This window comes from Cydia fagiglandana, chromosome 14, assembly GCF_963556715.1.
Source record: "Cydia fagiglandana chromosome 14, ilCydFagi1.1, whole genome shotgun sequence".
Classification (NCBI taxonomy): domain Eukaryota; kingdom Metazoa; phylum Arthropoda; class Insecta; order Lepidoptera; family Tortricidae; genus Cydia; species Cydia fagiglandana.
This window is the reverse complement of record NC_085945.1, coordinates 17,270,367-17,289,263: the sequence shown is the minus strand read 5'-3', so window position 1 is coordinate 17,289,263 and position 18,897 is coordinate 17,270,367. Positions and strand designations below refer to the sequence as shown.

At 38.6% G+C, this 18,897-nt stretch overlaps 1 protein-coding gene across 1 annotated transcript; it reads right to left on the bottom strand.

The window, feature by feature from the left end:
* Window positions 1–11,493: 11,493 nt before the first annotated feature.
* Window positions 11,494–12,285, bottom strand: LOC134670464 (uncharacterized). The gene has a single exon (XM_063528291.1). It carries the CDS (start codon window positions 12,283–12,285, stop codon window positions 11,494–11,496), a length of 792 nt encoding a protein of 263 aa, XP_063384361.1.
* Between the last annotated feature and the right edge of the window lie 6,612 nt (window positions 12,286–18,897).

Sequence of the window (18,897 nt, the reverse complement as noted above, 5' to 3'; positions counted from 1 at the left end):
TTTGTCATGGGACGCGAAAGCTCCTAATGACGTGGTTGAGGAATGGCAAGGTATTTTGAAAGAAATGCCCCAAATCTCAAGTCTACGTATGGAACGGTTTGTCTTATTGGACGTTAAGTCTTGTTCTCTGCACGGGTTCTCAGATGCGTCAGAACTGGGATATGGTGCTGCGGTATATCTGAGGACTGTGGGGCAAGATGGGATGGTTAAAGTTAGTTTGATGATGGCCAAATCCCGAGTCTCACCGATCAAATCAAAACTAACTATCCCGAAACTTGAACTTAGCGGCGCTGCGTTGCTAGTCAAACTTTTGAAATACGTCGTTGCTGCCATCAGTGATGATATGACGATCAACGGAATCTTCGGATGGTGTGACAGCACCATTGTTCTCTCGTGGTTGAAGGTATCACCACATTTGTTACAGACTTTTGAGGGCAATCGCGTTTCTCAAATTCTGAATTGCGGTTTAGAGATAGTCTGGAGACACTTACCTTCAGAAATGAACCCTGCTGATGTCGCGAGTCGCGGTTGTCGCGCATCAGTGCTGCCTGAGCACCCTTTACGGTGGGGTCCTCCTTGGCTGTCAGGTGATGCAGAGACCTGGCCCAGGAATATAATGGACAAAGCGGAAGATCCATTACCTGGGTTGCGGAAGGTGAAGGTAAATGTTCGGGCCTTAGCTGGAATTGTTGACGAGGATAATATTTTTACGCGGTTTAGTCGGTTGAATATGTTATTGGCGGTCGTAGCATATTGTTTCCGGTTTGTCAACAATGCCAGGAATTCGTCTGAAAAACTTATAGGGGTGTTGACAGTCTCAGAGCGGCGGTTCGCATTGCAGCGGTTAATGAAATTGGTTCAGCAGGAGGAGTTTGCGGACGACATCCACTGCTTGACCCAGGACAAACAATGTTCCACGCGGCTACGTCGGCTTTTGCCGTTTATTGGGGATGACGGCTTGTTGCGCGTTGGAGGTCGTTTGGAACATTCGAGTTTATCATTTCCTAGGAAGCATCCGGTGATTTTACCCAAAACACACGCTTTAACGATTTTGATCATAGATCATTTTCATGTGACTTATTGCCATGCGGGAGCTACGGTGCTCATGGCTGTATTACAACGGCAATTTTGGATTCTTTCTGCGGGACAAGTGGTTCGTACGCGAATTTTCAAGTGTATGAAATGTTTTAGGACCAAGGCTAGGCCTATAGCGCCAATTATGTCAGCGTTGCCTTGGGATCGGGTTAACGCGACTGGTGTGTTTCACACGGTGCAAACTGACTTTGCTGGGCCGTTCAGCATTAAACACTCTCGTTTGCGGAATGCAAAAATTCTAAAGGCGTATCTTTGCGTATTTATATGCTCTGCATCCAAAGGGGTCCATTTAGAGTGCGTCACTGACCTTTCGACAGAAGGTTTCCTCGCGGCTTTGACGCGATTCACGTCTCGACGCGGTATGCCGAGTGTGATACGTTCCGATTGCGGAACTAACTATACGGGTGCAAATAGGTATTTGGATGATGTGCGGAGATATTTGGCTTCTCAAGAAGTACAGCAAGGGCTTAGCGACGGCGCGGCCTAGCAGTCAATAACATGGCGCTTTAATTCTCCAGCGGCGCCTCATTTCGGTGGTTTATTTGAGGCGACCGTAAAATCGGCTAAAACATTATTGCGGCGAGTCATAGGTGAACAGGTTTTGACGTTCGACGAATTGGTAACGGTATTTACCAGGGTTGAAGCGGTTCTTAATAGTCGTCCGTTATGTCCGTTGTCCCAAGATCCTCATGAATTGGAGGTCTTGACGCCTGCACACCTACTTATAGGTAGACCTTTGCTTTCGGTTCCGGAGTACAATTTTGAGGATATTCCAAACTCGCGGTTGAGTCGGTTTAACTTAATTCAAGCTATGTCTCAACGCCTGTGGAGAAAATGGAGTGAACAATATCTACATTCTCTCCAAATGCGTAGAAAATGGACATCTCCAACTGATCCGCCTAAGCTGGGCGATCTAGTTCTAATAAAGGAGGAAAATTTACCTCCTCTTAAATGGAAGTTAGGGAGAATAGAGGAATTGCTACCCGGCAAAGACGGTGTTGTTAGGGTAGTACGTTTAAAAACTTCCACAGGTAGCCTCACGCGGCCGGTTGTTAAAATTTGTAGGCTTCCTATGGAAGAATAAGCGGAGGCAGCGATACCAAACTGTTTTAGTTTAGTTGTAGTTTATTAATGATTTGGTTTTTTTTGTTGATAAAGGCTTCAGCCTTGCTCGGGCGGGGGAATGTTTAGTTTTTAATATCATTCATCACCTCATTTCATTCTCACCTTTTTTGTTGTTCGTTTGGGGAAAAAAAAGTAAATAAACAAAAAGAAGAAAGTGTGTGTCAGTGATATGAAAACGATCGGTGCGGACAATTTTACACGAAAACTTATTCTTTTTCGGAAGAACTGCATGCGGTTACATTGATTGCGGATGACCTGCACCACGTCACAGGGGGGTGAGTGTAGGGTTCTTATTTATTTATCTTATATTTTGTGTTTTTTCCACCCTTCATATGAAACGGGTGTCGATTTGGCGAGGCCATTGAACCAGCGCAAAGAATAAGTCAAAATCCACGCCGAATCGGCTGGAAGGCCTATTTTAACACATACATTGAGGTTAAAGAAGCTATGGTTATCTGATTTGACTGATTAATTTGTCTATATTTCTATTGTATAGTTGCTTTATATCGTTCTAATTCTTTCCAATTTTTAGTGTATTTTCCCCTTTCCTTTTTGTGTAATATATGTATGTTTATCCTATAAATTTTGTATGTATTTATATCCTTTATCTTTCTGGTACCTTGTTGTACATTTTGCTGCATTTGTCACCCTCTTTTCACTCTCTCCTCTCATCTACTCAAAGGTTAACTGGAAGAGATCCCTCAAAGGGATAAGTTCGCCTTTGTACTTCTTGCTAATTGTATGTTATTTTTAATATGTCTTTTTGTACAATAAAGAGTTTACTACTACTACTACTACATTACAAGTCACAGTTTACAATGGGTGAAATATATCCCAGATAAAATTACAGTTCTATTGCCCAATTTTTACCCGATCTACCCGGTTTTAATAACTGTTGGACTGCACAGATTAGGCAGTACATAAATGAGACTCTATCTTGTTTGATACTAAACTACGTACATATATTCTAGTCTCCGATATGGTGTGGTCTTATGGGGAGCCAGCACTGACGCTCACGAACTCTTTGTCCTACAGAAAAAATGTGTACGAATCCTGGCAAATATACGGATCCCAAACAGTTGCCGTCCTTTTTTCAAACAATATGAGCTACTTACACTTCCGGGAATATACATAATGGAGGCCGCTATCTTTGCTAGGAAAAACCCCGATCTATTTGAAGCTAAATTGGATACATACAAAACTAGAAGCCAGTATAGAAACAAATTAAAAACACCAAGCTCTAAATTAGCCATCTATAGAAACGGGCCCCATTTCGTATGTATCCAAGTAGTAAACAAAATACCCGTTGAGATCAAATTGGAACCAAATGACAAACTGTTTCACAAAAAACTAAAAACCTTCCTAATACAAAAATGCTATTACTCAGTGGATAACTTTTTAAATGATGAAAGCTAGCCGCACTACTTATAGCAAAAATTGTAATCAAACTAACATTGACATTCAACTTAATACGAAATTCGCCCTGACTAATTATTAATTATACATTAATTCAAAATATTAGACATAATAATAGCATGCATGGCCTGTAATGTACTTTAGTATTAAGCTAGATATAAGAAAATTTGTGTGCCCTGACAGGGTGTCATGGAAGCTTCCTGTATAACTGTAATAACATCCCATGTACATGACTATACAAATAAACATCTTATCTTATCTTATCTTATCTTAAAATTACAGTTGTATTGGGCAGATTCTTAACTAGTTTTAGCAGTTTTGTCAATCGCACTGTCACTTTTTAGTATCTGAGACAAAAACAAGTGTGTTTTAAAATGAAAACTAGTGCCTGCGCTAAATCAGATGATGGAGTTGACGAGCCGACACCACCACCAGGCTCCGTTTAGTAAGCCGTGGTAAAAAATCGGAACAAAAGGGATTCAAGTATCATGACCTTTAGTGTCGTACTATAATCACGTGATCAGTGTTGTCAGCATAGCAAAAACCATAAAATAGCACTGGCGCGCCCTCAAATCCCACGACTCTTCTCTTTCCGCACAGACTCTACCTACGCTACTTTTTCACCCTAGGGCCGCGACGTATCACTTTTAATCCGCTTAACGGACAAACAATGATCTACTTGTAGAGCATGGGAAATTAAAATAGTTATTTACGATACTAGTGCGGAAAAGAGGTACCTATTCGCACGTGTATCGTACAACGTTTTACAGTGCATATGGCCCTTTAAACTTTTGACATACGCACGAAAAGTGCTATTTTACGCACTAGTGCGGGAACCATATGTACTGTAAACATGTTTTCAGCTCCACAACTGGCATCTGTCGATCCTGCATGAGTTCCGTTCTCGCGCGCGACTCCATACAACAAGCGAGACTTCAAGTATGGACTCGCGCGCGAGAACGCAACTCGTGCTAGACCGCCTGTAACTGGCAATTTTAACTCCAGGGGAGAGCAGGGTGAGACGGAGTACTTTTAAGGATTAATATTTAAGTTAAACGACAAAGAACGTACCACAGAATTACAGTCTTTCCCGTGACACTGAAAGAAATAAGCTTCTTGTTAATGACACAAGATATAATCAACTATTGTACTTTTTTTCAGTCCTCTCGGCCATTTCATTTCAAGTTGTACACTCAACTATTTTGTATATTGGAAACGTATAATTTTACTGAGAATCACGAGCTATACCATGTTTCATACACCTAGTAGGTTCATCCCTACGGTAACGGAATGGAAAGGACAAAAAGGGTATAAAACATTTTGGGACACACTTTTTTCTTCGAATATTACCTATCGGGGGGGGGGGGGATAATAAATTGGCCAAATATGATCACATGATTTCTGGACAACCCCTAATCAGCAATAACTTGTCAAAATTTACCAATACTTCGCATTTTAGCCCGGTGCACTGTAACGTAAGATTAGTAAAAAAAATTACCGCAGGGCTCATAAATCGTAGACGCAGCGTCTAGGAAGTAAAATATATGACAACAGGTTTATGCCAATAAAACACATATTTTGAATAGGTATAGGTATGTCATTTTTATTATATTTTCATTTTAATAATATTGTAATGAAAAAGCTTTACTGATAAAAACAAAGAAAGAAAGAAATAAACATAATAAAACTTTAAAACCTACAGATAAAAAAAAAATGGCCTAGATCGCCGTCAACGGGCAAGGTGGCCAGAAGGCAGAAGGATTTCCCCGCTGTATGGCGATACTAAGACGCTGCGCGAAATTGGTCATCAGAAGCCTCTATTAGGCGCCGACAATTCTTTGTACAGTCGACGCGCACTTGGCCCCCACGGCCCCAAAGTTTCGACACTCACTAGTAAATTCATCATTCTTTGACAATTTCAATATGGCGGTTTGTTTACATAGTCAGCAAGTTCCATAGCATTCTATGGAACTTAACTATGTAAACAAAACACTTTACATCGACCCGCCTGGGCCCTATTTCACCAAGCCGACATTTGTCAGTGACATATGTCGGTGACAATTGTCAAGTGACAGCTGACAAGTGACAATTTCGTAAACTGCTTTAGTATAGAAGTGCTTATAAACTTAACAGGCATTTAGTTACAATTGTCAATCTTTCATTTAATGACAATGATTTGGTGAAACAAGAGTAGTTTTTATAAGTCGACATGTTTGTCAATTTATCGGTAATTCTTGACATGAAATCGGAGCTGTGTCAGGCTTAGAGCTTAGATGACAATTGTAGTGTTTTCGTTGTTAGCAAACTCCGTTATTGGCAAACGTTGGCAAAACTTTGTACCCTAAATTCGCCTTTAGGGTACAAATAAAAATCGCTTTAAATCGCTTTTAAATTCTTCTTAACAAGCATGAAACCATAATAACACTATAAATAGTAAATTTTGTTGCCTACGAAGACGTTTAGTACTTCAACATTTAGGATTTGGATTTGGAATAAGTCTCAGTATAGTTTTGATTACGTTGGGGACCGGTAGCGAAATTAGGTATGTTTAGGTAGGTATTGTCACAGGGCGGACACGCCATACATCGAAAATCGTTTGCGTTTATATGTGTGCACGGCACGTCTGTACACGCGTCATTGTGTGAGTAAGTGGCTTAGGGCTGACTCGTGCGGCGCCCGGGGAAGGCGAAACCGAGGTTTGCCGAGGCCGGCCGAAGGACACGACGAGCGGCCCGCTGCGTTGCATAATTCGACCGAAATACGTAAAAAAACAAAATATAGGTTTATGTTTAACAAAATATAGGTTTATGTTTTATTTCGCTCCAATTGTTGAATTGGCTTTGTCAGTTTATAGTCCTGCACGTACTTGGACTTTCAACACGCCATTATTAAATGTACCTTATTGTTGATGCCTATTGATTATTTTATATAACATTCATAATTATTTCTTAAATTCTTAAAATTAAATTAAAAATCAAACGCGAATGTCCCGCGACCAACAAGTTCTTTTTTGTGAAAAGAGTGTTAAACTAAAAATAAAACATTTACGAGGAATATCCGTGTAGAAGGTCTAGTTACCTTAGGTACTTTAAATATTAAATGTTGGCTTAACATTCACAAATTCAACGAACGGGTTTTAATTCATATGATATTATTATTTTTACGCAAAAGTATAGCCTTATTTACTGATACATATTTCGTCTCTTTGGAAAACTATATTATTATTCATTTCTACAATAAGTAGGTATCCGTACTACCCGTACATCGCACAATACACCGGCATTTTGAACGTTGCGTGATCGCGTCGCGGCGTCGCTAGCCGAACTGAGCGTACGTCAGGAGTCCGTCAGAACTCAGTCGCGGGGCGAGGTAATCCGAGTCGGGGCGGGGCGGTGCGTGTCCGTTCTGTATGATAATACTATTACTTATTCTGTGGTATTGTTTTAATTTTAATAATTTACTTGGGCGAAGTTGGGCACTAACGGTAAAGTTAGGGTTTTGGTTAGAAAATGAATCTCCGCGAAAGCAAGGTGATATATAAAGTAGGTACGAATAAATTTCTACTCTGACGTCACTGCACTTTGCATTTACAGAAAAAATAACTTAAAAGTAACAAAAAAATAATGCTTTCACGCCTTGTCAACAAATAATGTAGGTATACGCTGCATTAGATGGGGTTGGGATCTCAATCAATATCATGTTAGTGATAACAACACAGCACATAGAAAGCAACTAACGATCCAAGGGATCGACAAATATATCGCCTAGTAAAAATTACCCTTGTTTCACAAAATAATTGTCATTAAATTTAAGATGGACAATTGTACCAAAATACCTGTCATGTTTATATGAAATTCTATACAAAACAATTTACGAAATTGTCACCTGTCACCTGTCACTTGTCAATTGTCACTCGACGTGTGTCACTGACAAATGTCGGTGTGGTGAAACAGAGATCTGTCATTTTTTGACAATTGTCGTACCTGTCGTACTTGGTGAAATAGGGGCCTGATGTTTCTATTCCAATCGCATGCGCGCGATTATAATGCCGTCTTGATCATAATGCCGGCCGTCAATACCTGTGTGCGAGCGGTACAGCAATATTATTATGCGCGTGCGATAAGATAAGATAAGATAAGATAAGATAAGATAAGATAAGATAATGTTTTATTGTCAAAATTGTGTAAAAAGTATAACATGTTATAAATTATAAAGGTATCAACAATTTTGCCCATTGCGAGCGTACAATAAATCTTATATAACTAAATTCAATGTCTAAGAAATACTTAAATAAAGTTAGTCTAAATTACAAAAAATATTCATTTAAATCATAATAACATTTATACAGCAGCCAATCTTTCAACTTGCGTTTAAATTGAACTCCATCCAACGACTTAATACTCTCAGGCAAGTGATTGTAAATTTTTATTAACATAAGTTCTCTTCTTTAGAATATAACTTGACGGACGGACTGTGCATATGTCATATCTGTATTGAGATCGTATATTTCCCTTAGAATTATTAGTGTTCCGTACAAAACTTTGTTTACGGAACACTTATGGGATCACTTCGGTCTTGCAAATCAGTTAAATACGTTTTTCTCAGAGACCGTTTGACATAGATACCTAAAATTTGGAACAGTTATAGCAATTACCACCACTCATATTGTGAATAAGTCAAAACTGCTTATTTCTTATTAAAGGGGGAAATTTAGGGGGTTGAGAGGGGTAGGCTGAAACTTTTTTCATTTGTAAGAATCGTGTGGGGTACCATTAGAAAGCTTGCAAAAAATTGAGTCGATGGACTGATTTTGACTTCATTTTAGACTGCAATAGTTTCGTCAAAAAATGCATTTAAAGTTGCAAGTTTTCATACAAAAATTTTCACCTCTGTCCTGGCGATTTTCGCGAAAACTATAGCTAACAGGCAGCTGACCAGTCAATACCCAACTTAAAGAAGCATGGAGACGGCGGGAAAATTATCAGCTTAACTTTATCTTTATTAGTTTTTCAACTGCAGCTTGACCTTTGGTTGCTTAGGGCTAGCTAACTGATGCTTACACTGGTCAATTCATATTAGGCGAGAAACATCCTTAGTTAAAACTTTGGCATTGAATTGCTTATTTTTGTGGGATATTTAATTTTATCTTAATAGCCTACTATAAGTATGAGAGAGATCTACAAAATACGACCTTATTAAATTGCAAATAAGTTTCAATTTCGAACGGGCTTTCCAAGCAATGGACTAGCATCTCAAAAATCTGAAAAATTCAAATTAAGAATTCCGTTCTTGACTGTCGTTGTGTTTTTTTTTCCACAATAGGACACTTAGAGTTAGTAAGGCGTATAGAGATAATAAAGTCATTTAATATTTATGAACAGCTTTGGCCTCATGTATAGATTTTATTGAGAGTATCTGATTCGTCGAAACAATATACACAATATTCCTTTTCATTAAGTACCATTACATTTCTGTATTAATTGTATAATTATAATATCTATTAATTATATTCAGTACTTATGTATATTTTTGAACGGATCGGTGAGCAACAAGATTCAGGGCTATAACCGCGAAAATAGAAGTTCGCAAATTGCGAGCATTTTTCTCTGTCACTCTAATTACGCCTTCATTGGAGTAAAAGAGAAAGATCCCCGCAAATTGCGAATTTCGGTTTACGCGGTAGCCCCTCAGTCCTGTTACGAGAAAATAATTTTGGAAGACATTAATAAATAGTACCTATATGACAGTTAAATATCACAGTTTTTTAGAAACAGGTAAAATTGACGAAATATTTAAAGTAAGCCGATCTTGTTTTTTAGCAGTTCTAAATAATATTAAAGTCTATATATATGGCATAGAACTAGAAACAAAATCAAATAAAAAATAATAATGAGTTCTAAATTCAAATTGAAGGAGTTATGTTACATTTTAAGGTATTATAGGCCAAGCGCGCACCACGATATAAATTTTTGCGACACGATTTTAGAATCGCGCTGTAATATATCGCAGAAAATTCACTGCGCGCACTGCGATGAAAATGAAAAAGTCGACCAGTCGCTTGTCATGAAACGTGTCTTTAATATGCGATTGCTGTATGACTGGTGATCCCCGTCTATTTCCATAATTAAATGGTCAACATCTAGCGTCTCATTTTGAGACTCCATTGGAGGTGCAGGTGCCGAGATGTTGGGGTTTGGAGAGCGAAATGCCGACTGAGGTCCGGCCGGGGTGCGATTTTATTATCATAGTGCGCGGGGGGCCATACAACTCCGCATGCTGCAATTCACTTTGCGACAATCGCGTCGCGAACAATTGCGGAAAAATGTGACAAATCACAATTTAAAAATCGCTGCGATTTTTTTGTCGCATATGCGCGCACTAACATATAAACACATACGTTGCATTTCTGCGACAAAATTATCGCAGGACAAAAAATCGTGGTGCGCGCTTGGCCTTACTCTAAATTATTATAATACATCAAGCATTCGCGAGATGCTCGACTTCGGTATTCAAACACAAAGCAATAGTACAAGAATCTAACTAAATGCAAAGGCCGAAGGAGCGTCCGACAGACGCGCGCCTCCCGTAACTTTTCCAAGTATTTTTAAGTACAAGTGTCTAAGTCGCAAAATCCAAAGGCTGAAGTCGCATTGGGCCGAAAGTCCGGAGCATCCAGGAGGTCAGTTCTAAACACAGGTAATTAATACAAGTGTCTAAATGCGAAGGCCGGAGGCCGAGCTCCGCGTAGGGCCGAAGGCCCGACGCCTGTTAGATGTCAGTGGTTAAACACAGAACTGACAGCCTGGACGCTTCGGGCCTTCGGCCCTACGCGGAGCTCGGCCTTCGGCCTTCGCATTTAGATACTTATACTATTGTTCTGTGTTTAAGTACTAACATCCTGGACGCTTCGGGCCTTCGGCCCTACGCGGAGCTCGGCCTTCGGCTTTCGCATTTAGACACTTGTACTATTGTTCTGTGTTAAAGCACTGACATCCTGGACGCTTCGGGCCTTCGGGCTACGCGGAGGTCGGCCTTTGGCCTTCACATTTAGACACTTGTACTATTGCTCTGTGCTAAAGCGATGACATTTTGCTAAAGCTCGGCCTTCGGCCTTCGCACTTAAACACTTTGTACTATTGTTCTGTGTGTGTAGTTGAATACGGTACCCTAAAAACAGGCAAACAACCTCTGTAAAATGTAACGATGCGAGCGGTACGGCTACCATCAGTTTGGCATTGACATAAACGCTACCGTGGGCGTGAACGTAATTTACTTTCTATGCATCTCGCTCGTACTGACATATTAGTGCGAAAGAGATATACCTATAGGAAGTAAATTACGTTCACGATATCGTTTATGTCAATGCCAAACTGATGGTAGCCGTACGGAACACTAAATGCCTCGAGCTATCTCGGACTTGGCCAAATTATTTAATAAAGATGTCACTTTGTTCTTTAACAAATAAACAAATTTCCAATATATATATACATGTCAAGGTCAATATTCTATAATTAGTTATTATAATTAAATTATTAATAATTATTTAATTATTATAATTATTTGTTATTTATAATTATTCTATTATAGAGATAGGAATAGGCGGGACAATCAATCAATCAATTTATTTAATTCAGACCATGTCCATAGTGTTAGTATACATTCCCTTAATATTATGTTAATTACTTAAACCTATACTAAAATTATAACAAAATTAACAAATTATACTAAATCATAACAACTTATATACTAAGCCTCTGGAACCCGTATGCACATCGTCGCAGTGTTTCCAGAAGGCGCAAGCAGGTGACTCTAGCACTAGGCGCAAGAGGCTGTTGGAACTGTCACGCACGAGACGCATCAATGAGGCAGTTCTCTTATTATCACACCGTAGCTGTCAGTGTGCGCCTCCGCGAACATACCGGACGCGCTGCAAAAACGAGGCAGTCCCAACAGCATCCTGAACCAATTGTTGTACTGGATGCGAAGGGCATTGAAGGCTCTTTTAGTATAATTTGTCCACAGGCTGCACGTGTAAAGGGTCTGGCAAGACGCTTTAAATAGCGTTACTTTGACATTCCCATTACATCGCGCAAACCTGCGAGACAACATATTACAACGCACCGGCAACGCCCTGCGCTCCCTCTCTATGTCTACATCATCGTGGAGATTATCGGTCACCCAGTGTCCGAGATACTTAAAGCGCGTCACCCTTTTAAGAGCGACACCACACAAGCTGACAGGAGATAGATCGTCAAAAGCCTTGTTACCTGCTATGAAAACTAACAGTTCGCTCTTACTTGTGTTGTACCTCAGACCATGAGCCACCGCATAATCTTCACACACCTTTAAAAGTTTCACTAGCGCACTGATTGATGGACACAGCAGCACCATATCATCTGCGTAGCTAATGTTGTTCACTGTCGTGCCACCTAAGGAACATCCGATATTCGTGCTGCTGAGTCCAGCAATCAGCTCATCCATGTACAGATTGAATAAGCGCGGCGAGGTGAGTCCACCCTGCCTCACCCCGCACTCCAACCTGTACACGTACGAGTGCACGCCCGCCCATCTCACCTGGTTGGTTTGATGCCCGTACCAGTACCGAAACAGGTTAATCACCTCCCTCGGAGTGCTCGTGCCCTTTTCCATCTTATCCCATAGTACGTCATATGACACCGTATCGAACGCCTTCGACAGGTCCAAAAAGCAGGCAACTACGGGAGTTTTTCCTTCAACATAGTACTTAACGGTATGCTTGAAACAAAGAATGGCGCTCTCTGTTGTCAGACCCGGTTTGAAACCAAACTGCGCGTCATGAGTAAATGGGTCGTGCTTAATTTTAATGTGATGTGTGTGTGTATGTACCAGAGATGTGAAAAATACTTTATAAAAAGTATTTAAATACAAAATACAAATACTTCCTTAATATACTATTTCAAATGCAAAATACAAAATAGTTTTTGAATTTGTATTTCAAATACAAAATAGGTATTTTGAAAATACTTTTTAAAAATACAAATACTTTGCGATAAAAGGTACTCTGAACAGTGAATACCTAGTCTGAATTAAGAAGTTTACTCGGAATTCCCGAGTTGATAAGACTCTTTATTCTTTGAAAACAGTGTGTCAATCAGTCTTCTATCTAAAGTGCAAATTTCTAATTGTTTGCTCATATTAACCGGTAGGACGGATGGATGATGGTTTTTAACGGGCAATTTTAAAAAGCATTAATTTAGATTTGTAATGTTTTACAGCTAGTATAATGCCTCTCGTTGGTGTGATGAAAACGTCTCGTTTGTGTTTCACCAGGGCAGAAAAGTTTGTTCTCCTCTCCTCTCGTATCTTGAAACCCTCGCAACACTCAAGATTCCACTTTTTTAACCACTCGCTACGCGTGTGGTCATGTGCGACGTTACTAAACAGATCCAATGAGAGAGTTCCAGGACTGTAACATCAGAAGAGATGTAACTCTCCTACCTACATTAGCTACTATAAACTATTTTGTATTTTGAAAATAGAAAATAGGTCCCGAAAACTATATCAAATAAAATACAAAATAGTTTTCTTCAAAAGGTATTTAAATACAAAATCCAAAAAAGATATTTTGCATTTTGTATTTGCATTTTAAATACAAGTATTTCAAATAAGTCACATCTCTGGTAAGTACACGTGCGTGTGAGTGTGTATGTACACGTTCAGGTGTGTGTGAGTGTGTGTGTGCGTGTGCGTGTGTGTGTGTGTGTATTTTTTTCATTTGTAATATTGGCCTTATGTCTGAATCAAAATCTTTAAATAAATAAATGAGGAGTGTCCTTTCAAAAGGACTTATTTAATTTTTTGTATGGTGCACATAGAGAAATTAGCCCTTTTGGAAGAATCTCTCCTCAAATAATATTCTTATTATGCCTATTTACTCTCTTTAGAAAGGTTCTTTACCTCTGCTGTGCAGGCGTTGCCACCACACTAGAAAAAAGTTTGCAATCTAAATGATTCCTGTTCGTGATAACCAAAAGATTAGGTCGAAGGAATAGGTCGATCAGTCTCAAAAAATATGTCTGCGGTTTAATTGCCCGGACCCATATATTATCATACAAAATGTATGAAAAGAGTCGTGCCAGTTAGAGTCTGTGCGGAAAGAGAAGAGTCGTGGATTCTATGGGACCCAATACATTCCACGACTCTTCTCTTTCCGCACAGACTCTAGACGCAACCACAAAAATACAGGTGTTGTGTTAACTCCTCCTTCTAACTTACTTTCTGTGGTGTTGAAAAATATGTACAAAATAAATCTGAATTAATGGTACGGAACCCTTCGTGCGCGAATCTGACTCGCACTTGGTCGGTTTTTAAATAAAATACGTAAAAGGAATAGAATGTGAATGTGAAGGGTATATACCTTGACGTCAGCCTTTCCATCTGACGTGTCCATCTGCCATGTGTTGAAAAAAAAAAACAATATTTGTCTGATGAATGAAATGTCTGATGAAAAAAAAAAATGAAATGAATTACATCTGTATCTTGGTTATACTTTCCAAAAAAACACCTTTCATATATATATAGTCGTACGATTTTTAAATGTCGGAATCCACTTAAGAGATTACCTGCCGATGAATGGCATTGTTATCTTTTTTAAATAAAAAGCAATAAAAAAAAATTACATATCGATAACAACTCTACCGCTTACAGAATTGAGTTAAAATTACAATAGCAGGTACTGTGTCGTTCTATGGACCTTGCTAACTATGTAAACAAACCGCCATATTGATATTGTCAAAGAATGATGAATTTACTAGTGACTTTTGTTTACATAGTTAGCAAGTTCCATAGAATGACATTTTACATCTGTATAGTTGATTTTTTAAGTAAGTTTGTTTTATATAAGTATGTACCTACAAATATAGTTAAAATAAAACAGAATTAGGTAAAAATAAAATAATAAAAAACCATACATACTGATTTCCCATCGGCCTGAAATAATAAAAATACTCGTACACGCAATCAAGATGTACTCTATTGGTTATGCGCGAAGTGCGTGGTGGGGGTAAGTGGTTCCAATTTTCACCACCGCATGCGCTGCGATCGCTTTACTAGCTTCCACCATGCACTAAGATGTAGAATTGACGTTTTCCCCTAGATTTGCGGATGCTAGGTTGCGTGACAGTGGTGCACGTAGCGATTACAAAAAAACTTTTTGAAGCACTTAATTAGTATCCATGTATGAATAAAGATATTGTGAAGACTTGGCCCCTATTTTACCATGCCGACACTTGACACTGACGATTTCCTGATCAAGCGACGGTAAGGTTGACGAAATATAAAGTCAGCCGATGTCTCGAACAAGATCGACTCACTTTTAGTGCTAGCGGTACGCCGATAAATGGTGCAAATTGTGTTAAAAGCATGAATATCGGTACGATTGATCTTTAGCCCATTTGAATTTATTTTTTTATTAAAAAAAAAAACAAAACATACCTACCAAGTTTGGGCTTCTCCAAATATGGTACCGTTCAATTTTTTTTTAATACCTGAATATAATACCTATTATCCTCATATCAAATCCTAAGAAAGCGACTTCGAAAATATTTAAATTTAGTAAATTTTTTTTTATTATTACAAAGACTATAAAGTCCCAAAATGTCCCTGTCGTATTAGGTACTCAATACGAGTAGAATGTTATTCGAGTAAAATAAGAGTACTGAAACTTGGTTTACATGTTCCTTTGCTTAAAATGGGCATTTCTGTTTAAAGTTATACCAATATTATTTGTGTTAGAATTGGGAATTTTTATATTATTTCTACTCAGAATCACGAACTTTTTCCATTTTTACTGAGATAAAACGTGTCCCCAAAATTTTTGGTCCGTTTGGTTACGGTTTTCAATACAAACTTCTATGACCGTAACAAAACGGACAACAAAAATTTGTACTTATGAAATTTTGGGGTACTTTTTTTCTTATCGAAAGAGCTCGTGATTCTGAGTGGAAATAATACAAAATGTAAGCAAGTTTGGGGGTAGAACTTTAAATAGAAATGCCCATATATATTATACATTCCACGGCTCCTCTCTTTCCGCACTGACTAAGAAAGTTTTTATCTCACCATAGCCTTACACTCGTTTCCTGAGCACTAAAACAAAGATGTGAAAAAATCAAATAATAGTGCATTATGATACAAGTGCGAAAAGTAGGAAATTGATAAGTCGACACGAGTTGCGAATTACCTTTTCGCTCGTGTATTGTACAACGTTTTACAGTACATGGTCATGTGGCATTTAAATTTTCGACATACGCACGTATACTTAGTGCTAGTTACCGCACTAGGGCGGTAAATTAGCACCATAATATGTAATGTAATAGTACATTGTGATACAAGTGTGCTACTTTGGTAATGACACACGAGGCGATATTGTGCGCGCGAGCTGTAATGTAAGCGAGCGCGCAATAAGAAAGGCGATGTGTGTAATGATCAATGCACACGCGTTTCATACGACGTTTTTTGACACACTTGCGAGGAAAAAAAATAAACTTTTATATTACCTAATCAAATTTTAATTGTTAGAACAAGTTAATAAAAGTCCAAAATCTGTCATACTGCCTGCTATGCCGGCGCCCCCAAATAAAATCTTCTCGACCAATTTAAGAAGGCGAGGGAGCCTCCTCATACGTTACCGCACAAGTGCGACAGTATAATAAATAATAGGCCAAGAGCATGTCGTGCCATGTGTTACCATTCTGTCAAAAAAGGCCAAACGGGGGCTATTCGTAAGTATCATGTAATTCATGTACAGTATACTAAGCATAAGGGAGTTCCTTTGCAGCGCTTTGTACGTCTTTTTACTAAAAAAAAAAAGATTTTTTTTGTAATATCTCTAAAACGACTGGTCCAATCATATTCACTATAGTTTTCATTGAAAGTATTTATGAAGCATTTGTTTCAAGATTTTTGTCACATTTTTTGGACCTATCGTTCATAAGTTATTTGGCGTCGCGTTTGGACGATCACGGAGCAAAGCCTCAGACAGACCTGACAGACAGCCATGGCGAAACTATAAGGTTTTCTAGGTGAGGTTCAATAAGTTCCACGTTACGAGCAAGTGTGTTGAAAATAATGTTATATGTAACTATACTTTTGAGAGGCATTAACGTGAGACACTACATTCGGGTTTCGGGTGACGGAAGGGTAAGTACGGAACCCTACACTGAGCATGACCCGACATGATCTTCGCCGGTTTTTATAAATCGTATGAAGGTACGAACCCAACACACACTTGGCTGGTTTATTTTTATATAATATACGTAAAAGGAACAGAATCTGAAGGATATTTCATTTACCTTCACGTTAACCTTTCCAGCTGAGGTACTGTCCATCTGCACATGTGTTGAAAAAAAAAACGTAGTATGTCTTAACATAATTATGTAGGTACATCTTTATCTTCGTTATACTTTCCAATAAACACCTTGCAAACGGCGAAATGTTTGTAAAATGCCGAAGCCGTTTGTAAACCGCGGATTCTTACAAAATACCTGCGTATTATACATATAGGTGTAGTGCATGATTATTTTCCATCGTATTTATTTTTACGGAAATATTCGAACTTGTCTCGCTATTTCAGTCATTCTCGGTACAAAAATACTGAGGTTGACTGAAGTAGCATGACAAATACGAACGTTTCCGAGAAAATACGATGGAAAACAATTATGCACTACATCTGTATAGTAAGTTTGTTTTACTAAGTACGTTTAATGTACAAATGTGGTTAAAATAGAATATAAATAAAATAATAAAAACCCATACATACTAATTTCACATCGGCCTGAAATAAGAAAATTACTCGTACACTGAAGCACTTAATTAGTATACTTAGTACGCGTTTTCTCGCTAATTTTACGCGGTTTTTTTATGCGAGCGGTTTAGCTTTCGTATGCTAATACAACAACACACGTGCCAACATTTTTGGTCCGTTTGGTTACGGTTTTCAATACAAACTTGAATACAATAAAAACTATGACCGTAACAAAACGGACAACAAATATTGGTATGAAATTTTGGGACACTTATTTTCTTATCTAAGAGCTCGCGATTCGGAGTGGATATAATATAAAAATTCCAAAATCAAAAATGCAAGTTTGGGGGTACAACTTTAAATAGAAATGCCCATATTGTACATTCCACGACTCCTCCCTTTCCGCACTGACTCTAAGAAAGTTTTTATCTCACCATAGCCTTACACTCGTTTCCTGCGCACTAAAACAAAGATATCAATTAATAGTACATTATGATACAAGTGCGAAAAGTAGGAAATTGATAAGTCGACACGACTTGCGAATCACCTTTTCGCAGGTGTATTGTACAACGTTTTACAGTACATTAATCATGGCCGTTTAAATTTTCGACATACGCAAACGAGTGTATTAATCTTTTAATTCTTAGGTACTTAATTACGAGTATTTATATAAGAATTCAAGTCTTGGAGACATTTTACAATTTTAACATCTCTAAGGATAAGTTGAAGATCGTTTTTATTGTAGGTACCTATATATTTTATCTCCGACACTTAGAGACTTTTACATCTCTAAACAATTTTAGTATTCGTGTTGTTTGTTTTTTTTTATTTAGTTTTTATGTTATTTTTAAAAAGCGTCTTTCAATTAGAAGACACGTCTAGATCGCGTAGTCTTTTTTTCGACCGAGGGATTTGGTGTCAAATCGTACACCGATGTTCCTCGGTTGAAAAAACGACTAAAAAGTCATAGCCTTTTTGGAGAATACATCAAAATTAGTAGATGGCAGGTGGGAGACAGGTCAGACAGGCCTCCTTTGGAAAGATGACATAAGTAACCTACCTGACATCTACAATTTGACGCTTAAACGTCTTGACGACATGAAAATGTCTAAACTGCCAGAGTTCGCAAGGCGTTATTCGGATAAAGTAAACCTCCAAAATCATTATATTTTAAACTTAAATGACAGAGACGTATACATACAGCTGTCAGAACAGGAAAGACATGATTTCCACCACACTTAGCGGCTTCTAATCCTAGCAAACCTGACAAGCTGCGATTAGTTCTTGACTGCGCCGCTAGGGTGTCGAGGAAATCATTCAACCTCCTTAGCGGGCCTGACTTCCCGACTGACGTCATGGGTACTAGTCTCCCCCGCGTTTTGAGGGAGTATCCAAGTTGACAGAATTACGACGTTCCTGACCGACTGTACTGACTGACCTACAACGCTCCGGACCGACTGACCGACTCGCCTGATTAC